At 39.1% G+C, this 23884-nt stretch overlaps 2 protein-coding genes across 3 annotated transcripts in view; both read right to left on the reverse strand.

Moving 5' to 3' along the window:
* Positions 1 to 1822: 1822 nt before the first annotated feature.
* Positions 1823 to 7870, reverse strand: ppp1r15b (protein phosphatase 1, regulatory subunit 15B). Its single transcript, XM_055184014.2, has 2 exons — positions 5237 to 7870; positions 1823 to 3181 (listed from the first exon to the last, which is right to left on the reverse strand). Exons 1-2 carry the CDS (start codon positions 6989 to 6991, stop codon positions 2990 to 2992), a joined length of 1947 nt encoding a protein of 648 aa, XP_055039989.2. The 5' UTR covers positions 6992 to 7870; the 3' UTR covers positions 1823 to 2989.
* Positions 7871 to 9577: 1707 nt separating this feature from the next.
* The window catches only part of pik3c2b (phosphatidylinositol-4-phosphate 3-kinase, catalytic subunit type 2 beta), a 64176-nt gene continuing 49869 nt past the window's right edge, over positions 9578 to 23884 (reverse strand). For both annotated transcript variants that reach the window (XM_055183858.2, XM_055183857.2), the window contains exons 16-33: positions 23295 to 23483; positions 22584 to 22677; positions 22280 to 22374; positions 20136 to 20316; positions 18914 to 19021; positions 18735 to 18827; positions 18519 to 18648; positions 18280 to 18416; positions 17863 to 18032; positions 17555 to 17711; positions 17289 to 17398; positions 16638 to 16839; positions 16424 to 16548; positions 16028 to 16145; positions 14892 to 14988; positions 12004 to 12110; positions 11798 to 11926; positions 9578 to 11715 (exon numbers count right to left, since the gene is read on the reverse strand). In XM_055183858.2, the coding sequence (XP_055039833.2) occupies positions 11524 to 11715; positions 11798 to 11926; positions 12004 to 12110; positions 14892 to 14988; positions 16028 to 16145; positions 16424 to 16548; positions 16638 to 16839; positions 17289 to 17398; positions 17555 to 17711; positions 17863 to 18032; positions 18280 to 18416; positions 18519 to 18648; positions 18735 to 18827; positions 18914 to 19021; positions 20136 to 20316; positions 22280 to 22374; positions 22584 to 22677; positions 23295 to 23483 (2434 nt within the window). In that variant the 3' untranslated portion in view covers positions 9578 to 11523. The remainder of the gene's footprint in view (positions 11716 to 11797; positions 11927 to 12003; positions 12111 to 14891; positions 14989 to 16027; positions 16146 to 16423; positions 16549 to 16637; positions 16840 to 17288; positions 17399 to 17554; positions 17712 to 17862; positions 18033 to 18279; positions 18417 to 18518; positions 18649 to 18734; positions 18828 to 18913; positions 19022 to 20135; positions 20317 to 22279; positions 22375 to 22583; positions 22678 to 23294; positions 23484 to 23884) is intronic.

Here is a 23884-nt window from a genome sequence, read left to right on the forward strand (position 1 = left end):
AGAGATGAAAAATGTGAAGATTGGTCACTGACGATAACGATGACGTGCGTTTCACGATATTCTGACACCTCCGCTAATTTTGCTCAGTGCCACATGAACAAGAGGTATCAGTCACACAGGTTGCCAGAGAGAAAGAAGAAAAAAATTTCAGCTAATGCATTTATAAAAGTTAAACTTTGCTCGTGTAATCTTAATAAGTTTTATGTCATTTAATAAAATAAACGTAAAAAGAATATAAAAATAATATATAAACCCTCACTTATTTTTACCTTTCTTTTTGTGCCTATGTATTCATAACATGTAAGTGTTAATGGCAGCTAAATTTTAATTAAAACGTTTGTTAATTTGACAAATATCGCATCTAACTTACTTCATTATTAAAAACAACGAGTGAGCATCACCCCAGCAAGCGCTAAGTGTCTTAAACGGAAGGCTATATCCTTCGGAGGACATACGTCATAAAGATGGTCTTATTTTAGAACATTAACAATTAGAAAGTTTACCATTATACTAAGTTAATCGTAAATTGGTGAAATAGACTTATGACTTGCCAATGCTATGCTCAGTTAACTGAAATAAACAAGGCTTGATGACGAATGCAGCCTGCATATGCGACCTCCAAGGGATGCAGCCTTCTGCTGGAGAAACGGCCTTCTTCCCTTGATTGCAATCGGTAAATCTCGCCAAGCGCTGCGCAGACCGATCAGTGTATGACATCAGGCACTGCTTTTGAATAGCTCTCGCGATACTTCATTATCAGAAAATGGTCATACGCAGAGCTCACTAATGAGAATAGGGATTGTTTGAGATGCCCCTTGCCTGAAATTTAGACGAGAACAGGCGGATGCAGTGAGGGGAGGATTGATCGATTCTGCGCAAACGAACCTAATGAGTTGGGGGGGGGGGCATTTTTATTACCGGAAATCCAAATCGCTGGATCCCTCGGTCTGCATTCACAATAAATAATGCAGACAATTCGATGAGACGTTTAATCAACACGGCAGTTCTCTCACCTACAGACACGTAAAATCTTCATAACTAGCATTTCTCCATCACTTAATTTTTTTTAATAAGACTCTCATCATCATCACTGGTCTGCGGCCGCCATATTTCCCACGTGAGCACGTGCAACGGAAGACTGTTGGCCCCGCCTTGACGCAATGATTCACAGGGCGGGGGCGTGGTCAACTGAATTTCAACTTCAAATGAATTTTGCTACATCCATTGCTCGCTATGTAGATGAAATTGCAATCCCATGTGTTTTGCCCATAAATGTAATTGTATTTAGGAAAATTACTTTTAAATTATCATTTTTGCTAGTTTTTTCTTGTTGGCAAAAACAACTAATCGGTTCAGGTAATACATTTCCAATTAAATCCTGCAACTTAAAAAGCATAAAAGATGCATTTAAAACACGACTGTATAAAACATGTAAATAAAAAATTAATGAATTTTCATTTTGTACCAAACATGTCGCATATAGCATGGAAAATGTCATTTTAAATACAGAATGCATTGCAATTTTACATATTGCACTGCCTTATTGCATATTACATTCTATATTGAAATTTGTTACCAATATGCTTCCATACTAAAAAACGCAAAAGCAAAGGACACGATCAAGAACGAATTTACTGAACACTATCTGAATCAAAGAACAGAGTTACTGCATCAACTTACCAACAGGCACATCTTACTGTCTTTGTTGTGCCAGATGCGAAAATTCCACAAGGAAAGAATAACAAGGTTTGTGTTATATGATATGACTCAGTTGTGTACAATTACAATATAAACATTGCAAAATAAGTAAACACCAGTCAAATTTCTTGCATTACTTTTTAATGAACGTTAATTCAATTAGGACTAGTATTTGTGTCACAAATCCAAGATGCTTAACTCCTAAAATGTATTACAAAAATAAAATGCCTTTGTTAATTATAGTGAATAACAAATTACCTTTATGCTTCAACATCAAGCATTTTATATAGTTCAAATCAAAAACATGCATTTTGTCCCTGCATTTCACCTTTATAGTTCAAGATTTTGCTGTTTGTCACAGCCGCCACAGTTCAAAGCACAGAGAAAATACCCCGTTACACAACAGTGATATCCATATATTAGGTAAAATGGTTTTGTCCAATAAATAGTAATAGGGAATCCATTTACGATCATGCAAATACATTGCACTAAGGCCCACACCCATATATCTTCACTCCAACACATGGACAGATACTGATATAAGCATTGCTCAGCTCCGGCAAAAATACCACTAGGTTCAATGTGGATACTCTGGTGAATTATTTACCCGGTACACTCCTGTAGTTGCAAAATACTGGGGCCTGGCTTAATGATCCACTCCAGAGCAGAGGTACATTATCTTTGGCTTTAGGTTACAACACGGGGTTTGTCAAAAAAGGCCTGCAAGAAGAAAACAACAAAATGGCAAGCACTTCGCATAGGTCATTTCTTCCTTTCATTCCTCAAAAACACTTTTGCACTAACACGGTCAGTTATGACAGTAAGATAAACATGAATTTAGTGTCCCACCAAGAGGTAAAGTTAGTGCATTTGTGTGTAATGTTTGTAAATCATTAAATCAAATTTTTTAACAGGCGCAAGTAAAACACAAACAAATCAGCTATTTAAAACTCTGTTTCCTTGTCACTGAACAAGAACATCTATTAGTTTCGTTTCTCCTTAAATGAAACTACTGCAGTACGGGGTAGAAAGGACAGCGTGAGTTGCGCAGAAAACAAAAATCAAACAAAATGCATATTTCCAAATTCACACCACAGCTCAGCACAAAACGCATGGAACTTCAGCATAACTCAAGTGAAATGACCTTCACTAGAAGGATCCTCCGAGTTCCTTGGATTTGTGACTTGTGAGCCCTTAGAACATTTAAGGGCCTTCCCGATGCCCTGAATTTAACTATTGATACATTGTTTCTTATTCATTGTTTACATTTATTGTCAAAGAAATTTTTTAATTAGCTAGTATTGTGGAGTCTCTGAAATATGACCAGGCGGAAAGTTGGAGATAGGCAATAGCTAATAGTCTCTTCAACTTCCTGAACACGACGCTGAAAACGACAGCGGTCCCGAGCAATTTCCTCCCAGGGGCCGTGGCGGTCCTCATCGCTGCTGGCATAAAACTCCTCTACCTCTTCTACAAACTGCACCTATGAAAGAAAAAAAATGCAAAAGATCCAGTTTAACAGACAAGCATTGCAAAGTTTCAACAATCAAGTGAATAAGAAAGCCCATCTCTTCTTTAAGTAAGCAGTAAGTTCACAAAGAAATGAAGTCCAGATGTTATTTAAAGTGACACTTTGTCGTTTTTCAACCTTTATAATATATTCAAGACCCTTGTGATGGTACATCGACTTAAAATAGGTTGAATGACATGTCCACCATAGCCTGAGGGGGTCTGTATCGCTTTTACTCATACTTTTAAACTTGGGGTTTCGGGTAATAACCCGAGCACAAAACAAAAAACTACAAAAATCTGCTTTACGGCATACGTCACTTTCTCCACTTCCTCAAATTTGGACGTGAGAGCACAACTATTTATCTTCCTGATGTTTTTGTCATGGCCGAAGCAGCAACTAAGAAAAAGAAACCCAAGATTTTGTCGGAGGAGACCAGAAAAAGAAAAGAGGAGAGTGACAGAAGACAGAATAAAAAGAAGGACGAGTATCAATTATATTGGGCCAGCGTTCGCTCGCTGGCGTGAACGAAAGAAGTAGAAGGGGTTTCTGACCAATGCTAACTTGGCCCTCATTACACCTTATTGGTGTAATGCTTGCATATATAAGTCCTGTCTGGCGCCCGAACACTTTTTACGTGAATTTTACTGGAAGCTACTTGGAGAGTTTAGAGAGAGACTTATATCACGTGAAATTGTGGCGCCTACGACATGGGCGATCCGGGTTCGATTCCCCTTTAAGGCAATATTTTTTTTAAATATAAACTTTAACCAAGCGATCACCGTTACAACTGGCTTGTAAACATGAGCTACGCGATCCTTTGGGGTTCGAAAAAAATAAAACCCATGAAATTATATTATATGACATGCTGGAAGGCACACTTTGTGACCTAAAGAGTTGTTTTCTTTTCCTTTGCGACAGTGCTGTGGCGCTTGTGGCCTCTAGGGGCGCTAGACGTGAAAAATACATGTCTAGCACCCCCTAGTGACCAAAAATTACATGGTGTGCCTTTAAAAAGTGCAAAGGTTGGACCGTTGGAGAAAGCCCTTTGTTATATGGAATATAATGTAATGCCAGTACATAATTGCACCTTATGAATAACTCCCTCCACCTGACTGTTTGGGAGTGCAATCATCCCCAGACCAAAGCTAATGACTGTGACTAGTGTGATGTCAGAGTTATGAAATCCAGCACACCATCAAGTGATAATGAGTAATGGGCAGAGCACTAACTCCTGTCTCCTTGGAGACAGCAAAATGGTACCATTGCATCAGATTATCACAGGCAGAGGAAAAATAAAAATGATATTGCATGGCTTTACATCATTTACACAGACTAGCATTTACTGCCATATTGCCAGGGAACAGAACGAAAGCTGAATGACGGAAGAAGGAAAATTAAGCCCACATCTAACAGAATAAAAGATTGAGTTTAAAAACACACTATTATAGGACTGATGAAAACATTGTCTTATATGCACTATTTTTCAAGGCATATTTCATTATGCACTTTATTACTTTGCTTTAGTTGCCCCTCCTTCCTTTCTTCTAATCTACAGTAGATGTAATAATTACGGTCCCTGTGTGCAAAGCCTCAATTTCCCCCAGGTCAATTAAGTCTTGTCTTATCTTAAACAACCTCTAAACTGAATACACTGTAGATTTCATCTGTTGACAATTTAGAATTAACTTACGGCAGGAAATTACTTTTCCAACCTTGACTTACCGTACACGAGGCATCATTTTAAATCTTTTGACAACAAAGTGGGTGTACAGGTTATTGCTGGTGCTATACTCTGAGTACTTTGTTATATCTGCATCAACTAAATGGCTCATAACAATTATATGATTCAAAGAAGAAGTAATGATATCTATTCAATTAGTAAGCCAAACAACACCACCCTTAAATGCATTACGCTTTTAGAGTAACCTAAGCATTTAGAAAAGATTACACAAGTATACAAGCAGTTGCAGTTTGTATGCAATACACGTGATAACAGTAAATGCAATGCATTATTTAAATACAAACCTTTTTCGGCTGCACACCCATTGCATTACTGGAGGAAATCTCTGAAAATCCACTGTCCAACCTCTCCTCAGCCTCCTCGCTTTTGTAACACGGGGTTCCAGCCCGTGCCTTCTTCCGGCAAGATTTAGGGGGTTTCTGAGTCTTTATGGGGGCTTGAAAGTTGAAGAGACTGTAGGGGTCTGATGAGCAACTAAACGAGTTCCATAGTTTGAGACTCTCTTCCTCATCCACATCACAAGCGTCTTCACTCGACTCGTTCTCAGAAAGTGAGGACAACAATGGAGACGATGAAAGGTGGGATGACATATGCGCTGGTGGAGACTCTGAGACTAGGGATTCTGTAGTGGGATTTGGCTTGGAGGCTGTCCTTATCGGAGCTGTAAAATTCCTAGGGTTGTAAGGATCCCCGTTTTGGCACAGAGAATTCCAGAGTCTCTCCGTCTCAGAGTCTGCCTCCTCTTCATCGGTATCCTCCTCTGATTCATCATCGCTGTCATCCAGGTCCTCAGACTCAGAGAAGTGGGATGAACCTTCACTGTCAAACCCATCGTCATCATTACTGTCCCACTCTTCATCATCATCCTCAGATTCAGACTCTCCACTGCAAGGGCTACCCATGATATAGGCGATGACCTTGTTTTGACAGCTAGGATTGGGCAAAACGGGCAGGTCCTCGGCTGCCTCTGCCGTCTTTTCAGTATCGGACAACTCTGAATCTTTCATCGTTTCCCTAACTTCTTCCTTGCAATCGACAGGCTCACTATGAGACTCATTTTCTGTAGTGCCCTCAGAGGCAACATCCCCATCGGTTTCTGACACCTCCTGCCCATTAGAAAGCAGCCTCATACTACGAAGCTTACCATTTGAGTGTTCTTCCTCCAAGCTCGAATAGCCATTATCCTGATCTGGGGTCAGAACTGCCACTTCGCTGTAGGCTCTACAACAAACCAGAGGTTTTAAAGCATTTTGCTTCTCATCATCTAAAGGAAGCTGGTATACGTTTGTGAGGGATCCTGTGTGTAGGCTTGCATTGTGGTCCAGCCCTTTAGAGCACAAGGGTCCAGCGCTTTCGTTGTGCATTGATTCCCCATCATTGCTACATACAGTTGTCATGGCAACGACACCCTGTGAGTGACTCGGACAATAGGCAACACTGTGATGCTCTCTACAATGCTGCCAGGTGGTACCAGTCTCTTTTTGACCATGTGGTACATTCAGCAGCATGTTTTGAGGGCTATCCTCGGCCCCCCAAAATCCACCCAACCACCAGCTGTTGGCAGAGCGCACGGTCACCGCATCTATTTTTTCTCTTCCGGTTTTCAATAAAACCTGGCTGAAATAATGTCTCGCCGTCCCGAGGTATCCAAATGTGGCCTGCCTTTGCATATTTAAATCCTTCTGTGCGGTGTTCTGGATTCTCAGTTCGCCCAGTAAATCGGGCGTCAACCAGGGCAGGGTCCCCTGGTCACCGGAAGTCGCGCACGCCGCGTTTTCATGCTGGCAGTGGAGGTAGGCCTCTTTCAGAGGGATATCACCGAGACCACCCATCAGCGAGTTTGTCAAATCTAAATTTGACTTCATGTCGCATGCTGTCTGGACTCTTCCCGGTAAATATCTCTGCAGGAGAGACCACGCGGGCCTGGAGACCAGAGAGAACGCGCTGATCCACGAGCTGTCAGGGCTCTCATCGCTGTCACGCGTGGAGCGCGTGCTCTCTTTAGAAAAGTGTCCATGTGCGTTCATACTTCTAAACATCAGTTCTCCTTTAAATTGACTACAACTAGATAAACTTAATTGATATATAACAAGCTAACAATTAATTTAAGCGACTTACTTTATGAATAGCTCAAAGATGGCCACTTTTACTGATAAATGTGCATAAAAGTGCTGGGTTTTCAAAGATTTCTCTTTTAATGTTATTATTTTGAATTATGTACCGAATAGCAGCTTTTCCAAACACAACCCGGATATGTCCTTATAAGACTAAACTTCCCGACGCAGCCAGAAGCTATTTTTTTAAGGTCACAACAGATTTAGTTTAGGCTAAATGTTAGCTACGAAAAAAGTAAATCGCTTATTTTCCATTGTTTTTCAGCCCTTGACAGGATACATGAGTACTGGTAAATATTCTTCTCGGTCCGTTTAGAGTCCGACTTGGCGCCAGCGAATACCATCAGCGTCCATACTGACCGCAGCGTTTACGCCAACCGTGCCTTCTTGAGGAAAATAACACAACTTATTTCGGCTTGAGGGAATTGTAGAGACGACAGAAGGATGGGAAAGGTATTCTGAGGCGATAAAACAGCAAGACAGTCCGGTATATTCCAAAGTAAAGTACGAAACGAAAGCCATTTTGTCGTCTGTGGGAAGAAAGTGTCGATTCTTCATATGTCAGTCTTGTGTCACCTCAATCGAGCCCGCGTTTTTCTGAAAATTCCGTAAGCTTTAAAACATCACAAACACCAAAACCAAGCATACGAGATCTCCTTGATGTAAAAATAAAACGGATTCACTTGTTAATTCGCTTTATATGGAATACTTTTGTGTCTCGCCTCGTTGGTATTTCCGTTTCGCTTTCTCGTCAGAGCTAGCCGCGGAGCTAAAGCGGAGAGATTTCATCAGAAAATGCTATAAGGGATCGTCTCTAAAGTTCAGCATGTGTAGCGCGATAAGGGACCGTGGTAAAATGTCGATCCTTTGTGCCGTTTAACGTGTTATATAACACAATCTGTTTATGTGACCCACTTGCACATCATAAAGAAATTTCTCAGTATCAAGTAAATATTTAATGCGACGGGCTGCTCATTAAGTCACATCTTATTACTTTACTCTCTGTAGTGCAGAAACCAGTTAGTTGTGAGACTTTGAGCAGGCATCTGACAAATTCATTTGTGCTTTGATTTTCAGTGAACATGCAATGTGCAGAATCCTTCTGGAGCATGTTATATTAAAATCCTTAATATCTTTTTTCTAGTTGGATTCTCCTTCAGATTTAACATACATTAGATACATTTAATTATAAACCAACATATGCATTAAGTAAAGTACTTCCAGATGGTTGTTTACTTATTACATGGTTAATTGCCACATTAGTAAACCATAGGACCCAAAATATTGATTTGAAATATTTTTTTAACCTGTCATGACAATAAAAAGTGGAATAATACTTTAAACATTGCTTGGTGGTTTGACCCCCATGAAAGACACCTCTGAATGCTTAGTTTGTGTGGTTCATTATATTTTAAAGGAAAACACAACAACAAATCTGCTTATATTTAACATAAAAATTAAACTTTATTCCGCTTTTTGATCGTCCTGTCAATCATCAAGCAGTTTTACTGTCATCACATGACTCCCAATGTGCTGTGCTGTAATTCACACAAACATGTATAAACAAGGCTTAGGGGGACTATTAACCTTGTGCTGTACACTGTAAAAAAGAATACGCTGGATTTACTTAAAAATAAGTACATAATTTTTGCATCCACTTTTTAAAGTAAGTTTTACTTGAAATTGTAAGTAATTGCATAAATTGCTAAAAATTCCACATAAGACATTAAAAAAATGGATGCAAAAATGACGCGCTATATTTTTAAGTAAATCCAGCCTTTATTTTTTTAGTGTATGGAGCAGATGTTTTTGACTTTATAACTGCGCAGCTCGTACTGCACAGAGCAGACATGCCTGTTAGATACAATAATAGACATTGGAGTATTGTGACTGACCTATCAAATTTAAGTAATGTCTAGAGAACCATGTAACAAAGCTCTTTTAAAAATTATACCTGCGCATTATGTTTATAGAAATCACATTTAGTTAATTTACAAACTAGTTTCAATGACTGTTTGTCATGAAATTAAGTTGAAATTTATTCCCAGTCTTAATTTATGCGGTGTAGGTTGTTATAACATATGTTAAGATGGATAAAAGATACATTTTGTGTCATCATATTTCTCAAGAGATCTCTCTAAACAATAATGAGTAATGCAAACCAACATAATTGCCTGTCTGAACATACACCAAGTCTTCACGATAAACCCGAGCCTGATGTAATTCTTACCTCAGTATGAGCAAACACAGCATATGGGATAAAACTACAGTCTCAGTAAAGCAGATTGTTGTGGTCAGTGGTACCCAACTGAGATTTTACATTTAAATACATGTCTGAAAGAGGGAATCAGTGTGAATATATGTCTATATCCAACAAACAGCAATTCATGTTGTACACCAATTTCATAATTTAGTGTTAACTGCACAATCTCTGTAGAAGTTAAGCAGTAGTGTGGTTGAAATAAAACGGAAAGTGAGTGCAGGTAGCAAAAACAATCAAATAAACTTAAAGTAGTTTCCTTGTGCATTTATTAAGTGCAAATAAACTTAAGAAAAAACATGATTTGAAATTAGAAGAAACACAATTTTAATGAAAGCCCATTTATAACCATATTCCATAACTTGCATCAAAATTATATTCCCAGCATTAATCCTATTGGTTTCAGTCACATATTCTTCTTCATATTAAAATAAGAGGCACAATGTTAAAAAATGCTATGCCTTTAAACTCACTCTTCTACACATTCACAACAAGAACATACCATTTCCAAAGTTCATTTTTTCATTATGGGTTGACATGCAATGATACAGTCATTTACCACAAAAATCAAAAAGTTCCCATAAGTTCTTAAAAACGTAAACATGTCTGACATGGAGCTGGTTTGTCTGGTTAGAAAGAGCTATATAATACTTTGACATGGATGATTATTTTAACGTTTTCTTATTTAAGGCTACTGGATTGTTAAAGCACCTTGACATACAGGGCAGCATTTTCAATTTGTAGATAAAGATGTGAATTCAATAAACAATAAAAAAAAAACGTATGCACATTTCAAAGCCAAAACAGCCAATTCATTTCTATTACTTACACAAACATTGCCACTTAGTTCAATTGGACAATTGTGGTGTTCTATACAAATTTTCAATCACTTCACTTAATTTTCTTTTCAAATAAACCCTACTTTCAGATATTTCTTCAGAAAACTAAACTAGGTGCAAAACAAATTTCAAAACATAATTCAACATCTTTAGGCAGGGTTGCTGTGGTAGATTTAGCATAAAATTTACATGCTATTTTACATTAAAAGGAGGAATGGAAACACTGACTAAGTTACAGTCGAAAGCCTTCATTTCACTTCTTTTATGTGCAACCAAAAAGTTAAATTAACCAATAAAACTTGGAAAAACATAAGGTCAATGTACTTGACAAACAAATGCAAAAAAAGCAATATTTATCCAGTAGTAAATTTCACAGCATGCAAATCAACTATTTTCAAACAGAAATTTTCATGTCGATTATGCTTGTATACCAGCAAGGCAATTCATTGACCCTAAGGTCAATCCCTTTGAAAACGTTTTCAGTAAATAAAGGTGTGTGCCATTATATTTTAAAGAAACAAAAAGAATCAAACAAAATAAATCAATCCATATTGTTAATGGTTTGTGTCTTATGTTCAATACACTGTACATGCACTTCATGGGTTTGTTCCTATTTACATTAGAACTACATTCACTTTATTCCGTTTGTATAATTTTCTTTTGTAGTTGGTTTGAGCAAGTTGAATCAGACATTTCAAAATTTTACATTTGTTTTTCAAACCAACGACTATTACATGTTGTTCCCTGTTCATGTGATTGGGTGTTTGCCACAGGCAATGTGAACTTACCCAACATTTTACAGTATGTAAGCAGTCCCTCACTATTAATTACTAAGTAAATTCAATACAAACAAATATAATCAATGTCACAAGACACAACATAACTCAAAACTGAGCTGCAATAGAGAATCATAAGAAGAAAATAATTTAAATTTCCATTTGAATTCTCAATGACAAAATTGGGGTTTCAAAGTTTCATGGACAGCAAGACTTCAAACATATTTTCAGAAATCCCCACCCCACAAAAATCTTGTACAATCATAGCCAATCCTTGGATTTTGTCCCATTGTGTTACCAAGAACCATAACCCAAGGTCGAGTTTACATGTTGCATGAAATCCCACCAGAACAGTATCTAGTGATGACACTTCATCACAAAATCTACACGTCTCCTGGGTAGGAGAATCAAAAACACACACCCCCACTGGAGGAAATGGCCTTCTGAGCAGCTGGGCATCTTCAACTCCCCGACCCATAAGCAAAGACAGACGTGAACACATGCACGCCTATGGACACGAATGAAAATGTTCACTTCCGATAGGTGTCCACACAGGTACATGTCAGTTTAGTGTATTCTCTGTTAGCGGTTTATGTCAGAGACTCTAGAGCTCAGCTGGTGCCAATCCACCTGGCGATGGCCTGGTGCAATGTCTTTCAACTGGATGATGGTTTCTCCCAAAAGAGTATTTTCCCAGAATGCCCCTTCACTCAGTACACGCAGGTGAATGGTTCTCTGCTGCAAGTCACCACGTGGTATCCTATCATACACCAGCTATCGTAAAAGGAGAGGAAAGTTAAAAACTAAAATCAACTGCTAAACTGAAGATTTATGCAACAGCAAAATCTTTCTTTACCATCTCATTGTAAGTGGGGTTGCATGTACGCCGAGCTGCCTTGGTCTTCCTCTTGCTAGTTTTCTGAGGGTCGGGGAGGAGGTACAATTTGACGTATGGATCAGGGTCGGTTCCGTCCTGCAAAGTTTGCTAAAGACAGACACACAATACATTAGCAAGGTAAAAGTTGCATGATTTAAAAATGAAAACTGTATCCCAACACTCACCAAGCCTCTGATGTGTATCACCATGATAAAAAGCTTCTCGCTCTTGTATAAAATTGAAAGCTTCACTTCACCTGCCACTTTACCAGGCACAGGAGCCCAAGACACATCTGGACAAGCAGAGAAACGATATTTAGTGTTAAGCAGATGTATGCCTGTGTGAAATCATACAACCTTGGATCTGTCTGGCCATCTGTCCATAGATATGTATAAAGGCTAGATGTGTTACGGCGGAGTTACCTGGCAGCCATCTTACCACAGGCAGCTCGCTCACTCACAGCATTGAATTTTAATGGTGCAGGTACTTTTAAATCACCATATCTTGCTCAATTTTCTACCAATTTTTCAAACGGTTTGGTTTCTTACAAACGTTATTAACGTGGCTTTAATTCTTTAACATGTTTCATCTTTCATCAAAGTACATCTTTGACATTTATAACAAACCAAACCGTTTGAATATCGGTAACAAATTAAGCAAGTTATGGTCATCTAAAAGTACCTGCACCATTAAAACTCAATGCTACGAGTGAGCGAGCTGCCTGTGGTAAGATGGCCGCCAAATGCGGACATTCCACTCAATTGGCCAGCAGCGCGGACGAGACATCTAGCCTTTATACACATCTATGCATTTGTCTACAAGGCACATTTAAAGTGGAGTACGTAAATAAAGCCTTGCAGCACATACCAACAAGACACAAACCTGTCAAACAGTAACCTTTGCCACAGATCAGATTTTGACAAGACAACAGAAAGCCTAACCATTATCTACCCCTGAAACCAGGGGAAATGATAAGCTAATGTTAATAAATAAAGCTTCAAGATATGTACTGAAAAGCGTAATTTAAGGATATTTAAATCCTAATAAGAATGATTTAGAAACGCATGACCCCTACTATTGAATCCATAATTTATTCAGGGTAATGACAACAAGTGAGAAGTTTACACATGAAAATTCCTTTAATTTTTAACTAGGTGTGACAAATTCCTAGGGAGTGAAGTACAAAAGCGTTCACAAACTGTCGAGCTGACCCTGCATTCAGAGCACACTGGTTTACTAGTGCAACGTGCTTGCAGTGACACGGCATTAGTTAAAGATAAAACTTAGTCCAGTAACTGGGTGTGAACCTTAGTCACGCACATAGTCATAATGTCTTGCTGCATCTGATTGGACCAAAACAACTGACTATTTCATGACTATTACACTAACACATAACAATTTGATGTGACGGTGGACTTAAACGTGTGAACTTTGATTATATAAATAAATAAAATAGAAAAATAAATAAACAAATAAATAAAATAAAAAACCTAGAAAAATAAATAAAAACTAGAATAAAAATAAATAAATGTAAATAAATATACAAATAAATAAAAATAAATAAAAGTGCTGGGGGTAGATTAATCTCATACAAAATACAAGTAATTTTTTTGTGCTCCATATAAGTATTATGAATATTTAAAGGGATTGTTCGGCCAAAAATTATATTAATCCCGTGATTTGCTCACCCCGGAGCCGTCCGGGATGCATGTGTCCATCGTTTTTCAGACGATGACATTTTCAGTTATTTTAGAAAATGTTTTGGATCTTTTAGTTAATCAAATGTGAAGCCATGGGGTCCACGACCTCCAAGTCCAAAAAATGTGCATCCATCCTTCACAAAACAAATCCAAACGGCTCCACGATGACAAACAAAGTCCCTCTGAGGGCAATCCGCGCAGTTTCGTTGTAGAAATATCCACATTTATAACTTTACAAACAAAAATAACTCGCATCTGGTAATGCCGCCATCTTAGTCGCGTCTTCATTCAAGATCATAGCTTTACGCAGCTTACGGAGGCTACTCTGCTGCTGCTCTGTGCCCCCGCCCTCCGAAATTGTCATACGTCACTAAGTGCGTACACTACGCTAATACTCTCTCCTGAATACAGAGGAGTCCAAGATGGCGGCGCCACTGGAAGGTAGTTATTTTGGTTTATAATGTTTTAAATATGGATATTTCTACAACAGCACCGTGCGGATTACCCTCAGAAGACCTTTATTTATCATCCCGAAGCCGTTTGGATTTATTTTGTGAAGGATGGATGCACATTTTTGGACTTGAAGGTCGTAGACCCCGTAACTTCACATTTCATTAACTGAAAGATCTAAAACATTTTCTAAAATAACTGAAAATGTGTTTGTCTGAAAAACGATGGACATATGCATGTCGGAGAGCTTGGGGGTAAGTAAATCATGGGTTTAATATCATTTTTGGCCAAACTATCCCTTTAAAGAGTAACTAAACCCTAATCCAACTCTTTTTAGTTACTGATCTGTAAGAATGATGGTTTATTAGTGCTGTTCATTGATTTTATTAAGTTTTTTGACATTTGGATATAAAGTGTTTCAATACTACAATATATGGCGTCTGAGTGCTGCCCTCTTCAGGTTGAACGGTGGCTACTGCAGTTGAATTTTCCTATTGGATGTTGGGTCCAAAAAATGACTCGTGATGTAAGCAGTTTCAAGCTTACCATGCCCTTGTTACGATCTCATCACACACTTGGTACGAGCTTAGTTCGTCCCTTCTATCTCTGTTGGGATTTGCCCACTTTTCTTGCATTTTTCAAATATTGCCAGTGGGTGGAGTCAGGCTATGACCAGGGGTTTAGTTACACTTTAAACGCACACACATACTGATATATATATACACATACACACATTTAAGAAATGTTTTATTAATATCATTTAATTAATCTAAGCCCAGCACTAATATTATATAATATAGCACTTTCATGGTCAGAGAGTATGTGTGTGGGTGCGTGTGTATGAGTGTGTGAGTGTGTGTATGTATGTGTGCGTGTGTATGAGCGTGTGTATGAGTGTGTTGAGGAGACATTAGGAAATTAACCTGCTGGTTTATTTTGAAGGGCATTGATGACAGTTCCCACACTTCCTGCTCGCTCATCTCTTGGTAGAGGGTGAAAGAAAGTGTAGATCAGATCACACTGAAAACAAGAGGAGAGAGATACATTACAGATGAATCACCGCAATTAACTCATAAGCCGTGAACAAGTAAACAAATACCAAGACAGGGAGCAGCCACGCATTTATAGGCATTGCACTAATATGCATGCTATGCGATCTGGTTGCATTCATGAGATACAGTACAGGTATAAGAAAACTGAAAGTGTACACAGTTTGACAGCTGGTCGTGTCATTCATGGTTCATGACTTACAGGCCTATGAGTACACATTTACAGACAACACGTGTCTGTTTTCACAGAACCCATGGCCAAGTTAAAAAGAAACATGTCAAACTGAAACTAAATCTTGATGTGAATGAAATCATACTAGTGCTCAATAGGATTAATCAGGAAATAATATTATTTGTTGGTGTGGTTGACGATTGTGAACTTTTAAAGTGTAAAACACAATCTTATACAATGCAGTCTTAACTAATAATTTAAGCTTTTAGTTGTAACGTACAGTACAATGCAAGTCTTAGGCCACCACCACCAGACTTGCTGTTTAAGAAGTTTTAATGTCCATTCACATTTATTTTTCAATCTATTTTATTAAGTAAAAAACAGAAAATACAAGAAATATGTACCCTAAAAAATAAAAAAAAATTATTTTCAGGACTAAATGTCTTCTTTAGACATCGTCGGTGTTTAGTGTGACCTCTCTTGGCACTAAACACAGCTTGAGCGTTTTTGAGCAGAATAAAGTAAGAAATGAGGATTTATTTTTATTTGGGTTTAAGAGATTTCCTGCTGTTGCTCAAGTGGAAGGGTAGTTTACCCTAAAAACTCGACACATCAGTTTACATTTTTATACAGTTTTTAATACTACATACACATTTCCTGTATTTTCTGGTTGTATTCTATTAAAGAGAATGAGAAACAATTATATATGATGACTATAACATTGCAAAAACAACAAATCTAATAGTGGCATGGTGGCCTAAGACTTTTGCACAGTACTGTGAATAATAATAGTGAGAATCCCACCACTGTCTGCGATTCAGGATTAAAGTGTGGTTACCTGTGCCACATCAGGAGAAGCATGGATCAAATGCCAAACATATCCATTAAGCTGCTCCTTCCTCCTGTCTGCCTGGGCCTCCCCTCGAGATCGACCAATCATAAAGCGGCTGGGGAAGCTAAGAGAACATTACATTACATATTATAACCTTCAGTACTTTACAGGTTTGGGAATAGAACTGAAATGCTGATAGTACTGGGAAGAAATTTTCAATGCCCAGGTTTCACCTGGCTTGATAACCATTTTTAGACTAAATACACTGATTTTTTTCCACTATAGTAAGGGTTTTTCAATAGCTCAAGGCACTACACAGACAAACATCACTTCAGAAGAGTTTCCTTTCAAATTCTCAGTGAGTTATACAATTGGCATTAATGAAAGCTTATATTATCATACCTGGGTAGTTTTGAGGAAGGGAAGATGAGCTGCAGTTTACTGTGAAGTTCCTGAAACTCTTCAAAGGTCCTCTGGACTAAAGTCGTTCCCTGTTGACCATCCCGCTCTACTTTCACAACATAAGACTGAAGAGAACAGAGGGGAAAAGTGTGTGTATATTGACCATGAAGTACATTGTAGAAGATGATAATTAATGCAAGTGCTGTAGACTTACATAACCCTTGCTCGGGGTGCAGATTTTAATGTGTTTGCATACAAACAGACCACGAATCATGCCATCGCTTTTCAGAGTGTAGACACGTGGAGCAAATGAGAGAACAGGGCGTTCCTCAGAGGATGCAAATTTCATCTGGGCCAGGTTATGGATGAAAAAGTTCAGCTTAGTGGCCACACTGCCAAGACTGGACTCGATAAGCCTAGGGTAGGGAAGAAGATTTAGATAAAGGTCAGCAGATAAATGCAATCCTTTAAAGAGAGCAGTATTAATCTGCACTTTTCAAGGCATACAACATGACTCAAGTCTTAATGCTAAACAAGAAACATGCATTACATAAGTCAGGTTTTTATTCAAATGGTGCCACTCCAATCCCTGAAAAAAAGCCAATTTTCAAAGACTAGGGCTGTCACACAGATTTGTGTGATTTCTTAGGACACTCGCTTACCCCTTGAGGCATCCCCAAAGTGTCATTGCAATGACACAGCGCGAGTTTCCTCGAAAGGGAACTGAAACAACGCATCTAAAAAGGTAACTCGAAGTAACCTTGCTCTCACTTGAAATGTGTCCCCACATTTAGTCCTTGAATTTGAAGGTATTGCACCTGGAAAGTCTTTGAAAGGTCCTTGAATTTGAAGTTAATATCCTCACCTGGTGAAGTGCATGGTTGCATCTGCCTCAGACTCGTGCGGTCGCAGAGCATCATAAACGTATTTCAAATCATCTACATCTGACAGCTCTGGTATCCCACTGGACAACATCTGCAGACAAACACACAGTGTTACTCTTAGTATTATAAACTAAAACATAGATGACAAAAACTCAATAAGACTTAATAATCTACAACCAAGATGAAAAACAACATTCCTATTTCACACTCTTTTAAAGCAATAACCAATATTTATCTGTAAACTCACCAGACCGAGAAGATTAAGAAACAGATGTGCATGTTTCCTGATGAGATTATAGGCTTCACAACACAAGTCTACAAAATCATGAAAACGGCTGGATGTCTTGTCACCTCCGTTGATGACGTAAGCCATGTCAGAGGTAAACACGAAAGGCGCCCGGTCCCTGCAGAGTAGAGGAATTTACTATCAACCATCTGTTTTTTTTTTGTTCAAAACATTTCTGCGAGCCATTGTGTAACCGGTCTTCTTGTTATTCTTGTTGTTCTACATTGTTCTGACATAAATCAAATGCTTTCAAAGCTTAATGGTCCTACCGTTTGATGTTGCCAAACATCTGCGCGTGCCCCAGGAACTTGCCGAAGTCGATGTGGAACATGTGTCCACTTGTCTTCAGCATGATGTTGTCATTGTGGCGGTCGCAGATGCCGAGAATGTAAGTAGCCACGCAACAGCCAGCACAGGAGTAGATGAAGTTTTCCACAGCCTATGAAAAACACAACAAATGGCCGAGGCGTTTGGGAAATAATTCATAATTATTCAATTCTGTTTAGACATTACATACTTCGTCTTTAACCTAATCTCTAGGTGCATTACGTTATTAGCACAGGAAAATTAACATGATGCAACCCCACGCAACTAAAGCAGCTGCGGAGCTCCTAAAATATTTCTGTGTCCTTGTATGTACACAGAAGTACGCAAGTATGACGATACTTAAAATAATACAGTTGTACCTTTTCATATTCCTCTTCGGTGGGGTTGTGTTTCTGTAGCCAATCTGCCAACGGACGGTCTTTAAAGGAACCAGTTACTCCATGCTCAACCTGGATCTTCCTGAGGGTTTCTGCACTGGGAATCATCTCTACCATGCCTAAACAAGCACAAAAAGCCAGCAATAATGAAATCAAGTGAATGTCTCATACAATCACAATGCATTATTAAATCACATATCTGCAATTGTTTGGGTGTTTACCTTTCGCCCGTCCAGTAGAGAAGCAGCGGAAGATGACCATCCTCATATCCAGCCCCTCCTGGATCCAGATTTTGTTCATGATCCGTATGACCTGCAGGGTCAGCATGTCCTGCCGGAGGTCATCGCCCGACTGAGAGAGACAGATAACACAGCTGAGTCAAAGGCGAACATCTAAAGTCATCAGAAAAACTGAGCTGTAATAAACACAGCCGGTACCTTAAAGATGACGTTGATGTTGTCTCCCAGAGGATCCTCATTTAGAAATGAGAGCTTCAGAGGAACCGCATTAGAGTTAAAGTAGGAACAAGACTACAGAGAGAGAAAGAGGGAGATTAAGGGCAATGTTGTGATCCTGAGAAGGTCTACGCAGAAGACTAGACGGACACTATATGTACCCTTATGTTGATGCCCTTGACAAGAAGGCCCGGGTTGAGGGGAAGTCGGCAGTTGCTGTTCACAGTGAAGAACTGTTTGACTTTATCCAGTCCCTCACGGAGAATAGCCTGAACATCAAACGAAGGATTAATGAGAATCAATTTGGTGACCAGATGGTGTAAAGAACATTAAAACACCCCTTAGGTAGACTTGCTATTTTTAGCCTGAAAAAACAAGAGTTTTGCTAAATTTCTTCTAAAGTACTAAATTTGTTGCAAATTACTTCCAGCTCTGAGCTCTGTAATTGTTCCCATGATGCAACAGAGAGAAGAAAACATGAGGCCTTGTTTACACCTGCTACATGTCTCAAATGCATCCCCTGTGACTGTTTTCGAAAGGAGAGGAACAAAAAGGCAAATGTAAGAAGTTCACTGTTGTAGCCAAAAACTCACTACAAACCATGATTTGAGTGAACAATGATTGCAGCTTTAGAGCAACTCTCTGCTAACGGTCCAATACAAATATGATGTTGTCGTGTTTTTTGTCTCTCTCTAAATGTGGATGAAGTGATCTGTTTTAACACTTCTGCTCAGATGTTACTAAGGGCGCACTCACACTATCCAAACCAAACCGCGTTCGGGCGCGTTTGACCCCCAAAGCCTGGTTTGTTTGACTAGTGTGATCGCTCTGTTCCGCCCCCCGGGTTAATCGCGCCGCGGCCGGGTTGCAGAGGTGGGCCGAAGCGCGGTTTACTTGGGCTCAGGCGCGGAAGGCTGTGGTGTGAGCGCAATCACGCCTGAGCGTGATTCAAAAGGTGAAGACGTCAATTGCGTGACCACTCACCTTCATCTGCCTTCGTAAAACCTTCTGACACACGCAGCGGGTTACGTGAATGTCCAAACTGCACACGTAACAGATCAACTAAGCAATATGATGACATGTGAGAGGGCTGTCTGTCATCGTGCACCAAATGACACCGAATAAAAAAAACACAGACTTATTGTTACGTTGGGTTCCAGTGTTAAGAGAGAGCTTTACTTCCTTCTTTTTTCAAAACAATCGCATCTTAATGACGAAAGCGCGCCCGGACTCGGATCGATAAAAGTACAGTATGAGTGCGTGCACCTGGGGGAGTAGGGAGGGATGACAATCACACTGGGGCATGGTTTGGTTTGGATAATGTGAGTGCACCCTAACAGGTCTAATTCACAGTAGGTGAAGCGAGGAAGCTTGAAAGCTGACCTGTCTGGATGAAGGTGATGCTTCTCTGACATGATGGGCCACCTCAGCCAATATGGTGACCAGCCAACCCTGCCGATCAAACTCCTCTCTTAAACCACGACCAGAGCAGCACAGCAGAGCTCCCAGCAGATACTGATACCTCATACTGAACTGAGAATCCTGAAGAGCATCTTTTAGCAACCTATGGAAAGAGAATTAACAGTAGAAGCTTTAAATGTCTTAATTCTAGTCACTGTACACTTATTACAAATCCTATTAGAGATTACACTCACTATTAAATGTGACTCAAGACCACAAAATCAGTCATAAGGGAAAAATATTTGAAAAAGTGTGTTTACATCATCTTTAATGTGAATAAGCTTTTTATTGATGCATGGTTTGTTAAAACAGTGGTTCTCAAAAACTGGGGGCCCTGAGATGTGCCAGGGAGGGTTAAAAAAATAAGGCTACTAACCAACAGCACTACATTGAATAATTCGCTTAGCTCTTTCCCCGCCATTGACGAGATAACTCAACAATTAAGAGAAAACGTTTCCCTGCCAAATGACGAGGTTTCCCGCTTTCCGCAATATCACTATTATCCACTAGGTGACGCACTTCCGCAACTTATACAACTCGGAAGTAGCGCCTCACACATGAAAGAGAAAGATCTGTGTATATTTTAGAGATCAGATGCAGAGCGATCTCTATCAAAAGTCCTTCACACAAATTTAATTATCTCAGCTTTTTGCTCAAAATTTGGTGTTTTTACTTATATTTGAGAGGCGATAAAAAGAGAACTAATGAAGGTAGGATGAAACTTTTTTGTTTGAAACCAGAGGGTCTGTTCTTTCAATTTGATATATTGTTTGTTTATATATTTTAAGAAGAACATTTTCTGGAAGGCCTTAAACTTTTGTGAAAATCAAGGAAAATGCTGGCGCTGACTGGCAACTTTTTTAAAAAACATTGGTGGGAAAAGAGTTCATAAAAATTGTGTCATACATTTACTTCAGGGGGGGCCACGAAGGGATGCACCATACAAGAGGGGCGGTAAGCTAAAAAATTTAGGATATTTGACAGACAAAACTACTTGAAAACCTGAAATCTGAATCTGAGAAAATCTATTGAGAAAATCCCCCTTTTAAGTTGTCTAAAATAATTCCTTAGCCACACTTATTACTAATGATAAATAAATATTTAGTTTTGGTAAGACATTAATCTAATAGATTTTACTTTATGTCCTAATAATTTTGCCATATCCATACAATGTATTGTTGGCTATTGCTACGAATATACCCGTGCGACTTATGTTTTTATGGTCTAAAGCAGGGGTTTTCAAAATGGGCCCCGGGGTCCCCCAGGGGGCCTTCAGCATGTTCTAGGGGGTCCCCAAAAAATGTCAGAGACAAAAGCCACAGAAAATTGTACAATTTATCAGGTGTTTATCGCTCATTTCTTGCTATACATTTTGGAATCATTTACATATATTTTTGTGTCTTTCTAGTGTGTTTTTCTTATTACAGTCCCCTCTAACTCACTTATTGGGGTTTATAAGCCAGGATTAAAGCTTCTTTTAAACTGTTGTGTAGCCAGTTATATATTTGTTATACATAAAATATATACATGTCATTTCAATTATATACATATATTAGGTAGGGGTCCCTCACGAAAGGTTCATCATATTTGGGGGTCCTTGGCATCATAAAAGTTGAAACCCATGGTCTAAAGACGCAAAAAGGAAAAACATATTTTTGCATTGATTTTATAAAGTAATTAATCTCCATAACTTTTCAGATATGCAAATCTCTATTTAAAAATTGTAGAAAGGTTAGTTACCACTAGGATTCCAGTTTTTGAGTAACAGACGACATACAAAGATTTTACTATGACGTCTACTGACTGATCCAAGAGAAAAAAAATACCCCATCTGTACAGCAGGTGGAGCTGTTAACCAATTTTATACACATACCAAACCTTAAACATGTATGTAATGCATTTATCCCAGCTGATGTAAATAGCCCTCATTAATTTTTAAAAATTTCCTTGTATAACATTCACATTGACACTAAGTTTAAGAATGTGAGCCAGTATATACAGATTCCTCAGTATACCGTGTGTAATCTATAAATGTAAACTTGGTTTTTCTGGATAATCACACACACCAGAAGAGGTAGTGAGCCACTCGAATATCCCCCACTGCTCTTCTCAGAAGAAACCGCACGAGGTGACTGTCCAAATAACACTCATACTTCAGAGCCTGTTCAACACAAAGATAAAGATAAGAGAAAGCATTTGAGAGCAAGTTATTCAGTGGGTGGGGGAATCACAAGAAAGAACAAAAAAAGTATAAAGAGTAAGACATATAGGATATAAACAGATAAAGGCTTATAGGAAAGTACCATACTCTCAAATAAAAGTTATACGAGAATAGATAGAGGGCAATAAAACAGAAATGGACAGCGTTACCTGCACTAACTGAGGGAGGAAATCCAAAAGCTCAGGATCAGAGATGGAGTCCATCCACTGCACAGCTGTGTGCCTGCACTCCTGATCCGGAAACCTGGTTTAAAAACAAATTGAAAAAATGTATGTGTCAATTTCACACTAAACCAAAAGCTGTCTGTTGTTAGAAAACGGACCAATCACAGGTGTTGTGGTCTATGAAGTGCACCACAAGCTATCGCAGTGACAGTCAGCATAGCTGAGTCTGCTATAGCACAGCCGGAGGCATAGGGTGGATGCAGAAATAAAAACCAGACTGCAGCTCTGCTGGAGATCCAGCTAAGATCAGCTCATTGAAGACTTAGATAGTTGAAGAGACTTGAACCGTTTTGGTTAACATGGCTTGAGCTAAATAAACAATCTGGCTAACTTGTTGGGGTCTTGAATGATTTGGGAAAACCAAGCTTAAGATGGTTGATCACCTTCAATTTTTTTATGACTTGCATACTTAAATTCACATTTTAACACTTCAAAATCATGTCTGTAAATGTGATTTGATGTGGATGTCTTTCCTGGCTTCATGTGTATTATGCTGGAAAGGCCAAAAGCCAAAAGGTCAATTCTTCATGGTCTACTCAAATCAGTCTGTCTGCCAACTCAAGAACCAGTCAAGCTCCACTTAGCCTACAGCTAAACAACAGTGCTAGCTGTTGCCATGGTCACCGTAATACTCACGTGGCATTCAGCAGGCCTAGGGCGTCCAGGTGGTTCATGCATCCCCACTGGCGAAGCAGGGCATAGATGTTGGGCAGACATGCCCACTCCCAGCTGGGTGCACTGGCCAGGACCAACGGCAATCGACTGGCTTCCACATGGCAGAAATGACGCTTCTCCCACAGCAGGCGACGATCCTCCGGAGACAACCTGGGGGACAGACCAAAAAGTTAAAGAGTGATGAAAACCAAGTCTTGATAAATAGCAAATACGATGTTCATATGGGACACCTGGAACTGAAGACATAAACAGACATTTCACACAGGAGCTTATGCAAACAGAAAATATCCTGAGGCTTTAACGCGGTTTCCAGACAAGACCCAATTTACGACCCAGTCAAGCAAGCTATGGTAGTCCAAAAACATGATTATCTTTTCTGATGGAGCATAAAAGCAATGAATCTTCAATTCTTAAAAATTAAAAACTTGATATCAAGACAGTAAAACGTGTTTGTTGAGGAAGCTCTCTCCCGAGTAAAGGATGGAAAATAACCAAACTGCATCTCGGGGTGATTTACGATGCATGTTTTGATATACACTTACGTAGCAGAC

This window comes from Misgurnus anguillicaudatus, chromosome 14 (genome assembly GCF_027580225.2).
Source record: "Misgurnus anguillicaudatus chromosome 14, ASM2758022v2, whole genome shotgun sequence".
Taxonomy (NCBI): domain Eukaryota; kingdom Metazoa; phylum Chordata; class Actinopteri; order Cypriniformes; family Cobitidae; genus Misgurnus; species Misgurnus anguillicaudatus.

Coding starts and splice junctions, on each gene's coding strand:
- ppp1r15b (XM_055184014.2), bottom strand. CDS start 6,991: ATGTTTAGAAGTATGAACGCACATGGACACTTTTCTAAAGAGAGCACG. Junction 3,182..5,236: donor TGGGTGTGCAGCCGAAAAAG/GTTTGTATTTAA, acceptor TTTCTTTCATAG/GTGCAGTTTGTAGAAGAGGT.